Below are 6,000 nucleotides of genomic sequence, written 5' to 3' on the forward strand. Positions count from 1 at the left end.
TAAAAAATATATCATTATAGGATGACATACATCATTGATCAAAACTACAGACCAATGTTCCACAAACCGCGTGTCAACTCGGCGAGTTTACCGAGTTTACGTGTTTAGGTGCTAAAAACGTGTTAACTCGGAGGTAAACTCGATTTCTAGTAAAATCGGAAAGTTTGACGAGTTTGACCGAGTTAACACTCAGTAAACTCGTGTGAAATCGGGCGAGTTTACTCCTGTATTTTTTTTTTCTTCAAAAATGGCCCATTGTTTTTGGCCCATTTTTTTCAAGCCCAAATGACAACATATTTACTTTCTAGCTTACAACACGTTTCAGCTTACTGAAGTGAAACATTTCATATCATTTTCTTTGAGTTTTCAAGAACAGGGGAGCGAATGAAACATTAGGTTTCCGAAGATGAAGATATAGATGAGAATGGTGTTATGGAACTTTAGAAGATTGACCTTTCGAAGAAATTACCTAGTTTGTTTTCTGGATAGTTTTATTCTCAAGTTTATAAACTTGTGAAACTTTATTTTTGGGATGGGTAGACTTTAGAGACTTATGAAACCTATGCTTTTGTGTGTTAATTTTTCTATTTTGATACTAAGTTAAGCATACCACTTTTTTATGATGGTTTGGTATACTTTGCATTTATAAGTAAGTCTATATTTTTCACTATTGATCTTTTTATAGTATTATATTAGCTTACATATGTATGCATATAATAAGTTGTATAAAATTTCAATTTTAGGTAAACTCGTACGAGTTTACGATTCGAGTTTACGAGTCGAGTTTACCTAAATAAAACGAGTTGAGGTAAACTCTCGAGTTGCAAAACCTTACTACAGACATGAATTGCTAGATAAGAAACTTTAATAGTTCCTTAAGGCTTTGTTTGCGAGTTTTGAGGGGAAGGAAAGGAAAGGCTAAGGAGGGGAAGGGAAGGAAAGGGAGGGAAGGGAGAAAGGAGGGAAAACCTTCCCCTTGTTTGGGAGTTAAAAAACCAACAAGGAAAGGAGATGGAGGGCTTATGTTATAATTTTACTATTTTACCCTTTTTCCTCTTAAAATCAATACATTGTTATACTTCGTAATTTAACTTCTAATTTATTCAAAACAACTTATCGCATGAAAAACAAATTATTAAGATCTATTTTAAAAAACAACTTATTTATAAAAAAAAAAAAAACTTATTACAATCACTTTTTAAAAACAACTTACTTATACAAAACAACTTATTACGACCTCTTTTTAAAAAATAGCTTATCTTATGAAAAGCAAATTATTACGATCTTTTTTTAAAAAACAACTTATTCAAAATAGCTTATTTATACAAAACAGATTATTATGACCTCTTTTCAGAAAAACAGCATATTCAAAACAGCTTAATACAATCTCTTTTTCAAAAACAACTTATCCAAAATAGTTTATCTATACAAAACAGTTTATTACGACCTCTTTTCAAAAAACAACTTGTTCAAAACAGCTTATTTATACAAAACAACTTATTCAAAACAGCTTATTTATGCAAAACAGCTTAATACGATCTCTTTTTCAAAAACAGCTTATTCAAAACAGCTTATTTATATAAAATAGCTTATTACGACCTCATTTTCAAAAACCGCTTATTCAAAACAACTTATTTATACAAAACAGCTTATTATGACCTCATTTTTAAAACAACTTATTTATACAAAACAGCTTAATATGACCTCATTTTCAAAAACAGCTTATTCAAAACAACTTATTATGCAAAACAGCTTAATACAATCTCTTTTTCAAAAACAGCTTATTCAAAACAGCTTATTTATATAAAACAGCTTATTACGACCTCATTTTCAAAAACCGCTTATTCAAAACAACTTATTACGACCTCTTTTTCAAAAACAACTTATTTATACAAACCGCTTATTACGATCTCTTTTTTAAAAACAACTTATTCAAAAAAACTTATTTATGCAAAACAACTTATTTATCCAAAACTTTTTTTGTTAAAATAAGTTATTTTGAATAAGCTGTTTTTTGAAAAGAGGTCGTAATAAGTTGTTTTGTATTAATAAGTTGTTTTGAATAAGCTGTTTTTTGAAAATAGGTGATAATAAGCTGTTTTGGATAAATAAGCTGTTTAGAATAAGTTGTTTTTGAAAAATAGATTGTATTAAGCGATTTTTGACTAAGCAGTTTTTGAAAATGAGGTCATAATAAGCAGTTTTGTATAAATAAGTTGTTTTGAATAAGCGGAGTTTGAAAATGAGGTCGTAGTAAGCTATTTTATATAAATAAGCTGTTTTGAATAAGCTGTTTTTGAAAGAAAAAAATCGTATTAAGCTGTTTTGCATAAATAAGTTGTTTTGAATAAGCTATTTTTTAAAATGAAGTGATATTAAGCTGTTTTGTATAAATAAGTTGTTTTAAATAAGCGATTTTTGAAATTGAGGTCGTAATAAGCTGTTTTGTATAAATAAGCTGTTTTTGAAAAAGAGATCGTATTAAGCTGTTTTGCATAAACAAGCTGTTTTGAATAAGCCGTTTTTGAAAATGAGGTCGTATTAAGTTGTTTTGCATAAATAAGTTGTTTTGAATAAGCTATTTTTTAAAATGAAGTGATATTAAGCTGTTTTGTATAAATAAGTTGTTTTAAAAAGCTATTTTTGAAATTGAGGTCGTAATAAGCTGTTTTGTATAAATAAGCTGTTTTTGAAAAAGAGATCGTATTAAACTGTTTTGCATAAATAAGCTGTTTTGAATAAGCCGTTTTTGAAAAAGAGATCGTATTAAACTGTTTTGCATAAATAAGCTGTTTTGAATAAGCCGTTTTTGAAAATGAGGTCGTATTAAGCTGTTTTGCATAAATAAGTTGTTTTGAATAAGCTGCGATTTTTGAAAATGAGGTTGTAATAAGCTGTTTTGCATAAATAAGCTGTTTTGAATAAGTTGTATTTGAAAATGAGGTCTATTAAGGTGTTTTGCATAAATAAGCTATTTTGAATAAGCTGTTTTTGTAAACGAGGTCGTAATAAGCTGTTTTGTATAAGTAAGTTGTTTTGAATAAGCTGTTTTTGAAAAAGAGATCGTATTAAGCTGTTTTGCATAAATAAGTTGTTTTGAATATGTTGTTTTTGAAAAAGAGGTCGTAATAAGCTGTTTTGTATAAATAAGCTGTTTTGAATAAGCTGTTTTTGAAAAAGAGATCGTATTAAGCTGTTTTGCGTAAATAAGCTGTTTTTGGAAAAGAGGTCGTAATAAGCTGTTTTGTATAAATAAGTTGTTTCGAATAAGCGGTTTTTGAAAATGAGGTCGTAATAAGCTGTTTTATATAAATAAGCAGTTTTGAATAAGCTGTTTTTGAAAAAGAGATCGTATTAAGATGTTTTGCATAAATAAGTTGTTTTGAATAAGCTGTTTTTGAAAATGAGGTCCTATTAAGCTGTTTTGTATAAATAAGTTGTTTTCAATAAGCTGTTTTTGAAAATGAGGTCGTAATAAGTTGTTTTGCATAAATAAGTTGTTTTGAATAAGCTGTTTTTGAAAATGAGGTCCTATTAAGCTGTCTTGTATAAATAAGTTGTTTTGAATAAGTTGTTTTTAAAAAAGATTGTAATAATTTTAGTAAGGTCTAAAATTGGAATTTTGAATTATTAAGAGGGCAAAATTGTCAATTTGTATGTTTAACCCCCCAAAACCCCCCAATTTGGGGGAACTTTAAAATTGGACAAATTAAGCCCTTCAAAACCCCCCAAAACCTTTCCTTTGTTTTTTTAAAACTTACAAACAAGGGTTACCACTCCATAAGCCTTTCCTTTCCTTCCCCTCCCCTCCAAAATTCAACTCCCAAACAAAGCCTAAAGGCTTAAAATACATTTTGAAAAACCTCCTCATATATAAACTATATTAGATGTATAGCTATCTTTCCCTTCATCATGAACAATCAATATCTTCAAGCCACAAATAATTATGGTATGAGCATGGAGTCTATTAGAGTAGAGGAGTTTCTGTTTGGTGGAAAGACATTTGTAACATAGATTCTGGGGGAGGCTCATAATGTATATTCACCTAAAGAGATGTATAAGCAGTTGAGAGATAAAAACATACAATGACATAATACATAAGAAACACATGATTTTTTTTTTAACGAAATTAATAAACACATGATAACGATCATTATTATTTCCAGAATATTCTTATTATTTAGTTTTCTTATAGATTGAGAAAACTATGCAGCAGCAGCTTGCATGGAGCTTGGTTGGTGGTTTAAAATAGAAGAAAATCTCCATGAAAGAATATCATGAACTGAAAAATCACGTCCAGTGGCAGCTGAGAATCCAACCCTTACCCACTCAGGAAGAACGTCCTTCACATTCACAACATCACTGAGTGTATAAATACCATCCTCAGTAAATAAAGTAACACTTAACACATTAGTAGAAGCATCAAATTTTATCAGAACAATACCCTCTCCACCATCCCTGAAAACCCATGGCTTAGTTTTTGTAGACCTAACACAGTTTACATCGATTCCGATATGTCGATCTCTTGGATCCCAATCAGAATTATAATATGTGTCAAACTCAACAGCAACAGTTTGAAGTGATCTGTTGTAATATTTGTCATTAAAAAGCCCTAGAAATCCTCCACCATCTTGAGGTTGAGTATCTACTGGTGCAAGAAAGAAAGTAAAACCGTCTGCAACATTGCCGGAGTCAGGTGCAGTTATGATGAAATTGAAGGATGTATCAAAGTGAGCTACTAAACCTGTTTTGCTATCCCAAATGTGGATAGGTTCAGAGTACAGTGCTCTACCAACTGAGCTACTTTTTGCCTTGTTGAGTTGTAACTTGTTTGATGAGCTAATATAAGCATCACCTTGGAAGATTAGATTGTTTTGATCTTGGGAAAACTCTATTATGGCAAAGGAAGTGAATTCTATTGAGTTCACTTTGTTGAGTAACAGGATGAAGAAGAATGTTAAGAAAATAAGGGAGAATGAGATTTGGAATATGTTGGAGGAAGCCATGGTTTGTATTTGGTTATAATTCATTGTGATGTATGTATATATAGTTGGAGGAAGCCATGATTTTTTATTTTTGGTCAAGTAGTCTTAATGACTAGAGTTCACACATATTAAATGTGGAGAAATGGAGTGTCCGAAGTTCGAACTCCGACCCCTGCATATAATATGCAATGTCTTTACCAACTGAACTAAGACATGAAGCCATGATTTAAACGTGTATGTGTTCAATGGCGAATATACATCAAAGTGTCGGTGCTATATATCTTGTGAGAAGGAATGTATTGAGCGATCTCTTTCTGACACTCCTTCTAGGGAAAATTCAAAAAAAAAAATAATAGAATTGATTGCACTTTTCCCTTATAGTCTTTTTTTTTTAATAAAAAAATCAGATTATTTTGTCTCTATTTTCATAATTCCTACAATTATGGTCCTGATCCCTGTTTCTTGCCTTAAAGTGATGATTTTTTATCCCAAAAAAATATGATTTATTGTTTCAATGTTCAATCTAAAGTCAAAATATCATTTTTGAAATCAAAACACATCTTTTTTTTGTCAAAAATCATCTTTTTTATGGCAAAATATTATTTATATGTGGTTTTATGTTATGAAAATAATCAATATATTATTCATGTTATCGAAGACATCTCTCAACATAAGTCATAAGATAATCAGTCATCTGTTTACCCTCCCTTTTGATTACGAAATATAACATTCATAATCTTTATATTATAAAAAACGTTCATTCATAATTTCACTAACCGTAGATTCTAATATTTACCACTTGATATTTTGAAAACTAATATCATCAATAATATAGAAAAGAAGAGGAGAAAACAGGGATTGAAAGTAAAAGTTTTTTAACAAGGTAATAAAAATGAGATTGGATTGGTATAAGAATTTTTTTATGAAATGAGTTATACATTTGCGTATTTCCAAACCCAAACACAAAAATTCAAATATCTTATCCATCGTGTATTCAAAAAAAAAAAAAAAAAAA

General features: G+C 29.7%; 1 protein-coding gene across 1 annotated transcript; it reads right to left on the reverse strand.

The window, feature by feature from the left end:
- Positions 1 to 4,038: 4,038 nt before the first annotated feature.
- Positions 4,039 to 5,006, reverse strand: LOC11430443 (lectin beta-1 and beta-2 chains). The gene has a single exon (XM_003605045.3). It carries the CDS (start codon positions 5,004 to 5,006, stop codon positions 4,206 to 4,208), a length of 801 nt encoding a protein of 266 aa, XP_003605093.1. The 3' UTR covers positions 4,039 to 4,205.
- Between the last annotated feature and the right edge of the window lie 994 nt (positions 5,007 to 6,000).

The sequence above is a fragment of the Medicago truncatula genome, chromosome 4 (assembly GCF_003473485.1).
Source record: "Medicago truncatula cultivar Jemalong A17 chromosome 4, MtrunA17r5.0-ANR, whole genome shotgun sequence".
In the NCBI taxonomy this organism is placed as follows: domain Eukaryota; kingdom Viridiplantae; phylum Streptophyta; class Magnoliopsida; order Fabales; family Fabaceae; genus Medicago; species Medicago truncatula.

Excerpts from the sequence above, each read along its gene's own strand:
- LOC11430443 (XM_003605045.3), bottom strand. The coding sequence starts at position 5,006 with ATGGCTTCCTCCAACATATTCCAAATCTCATTCTCCCTTATTTTCTTA.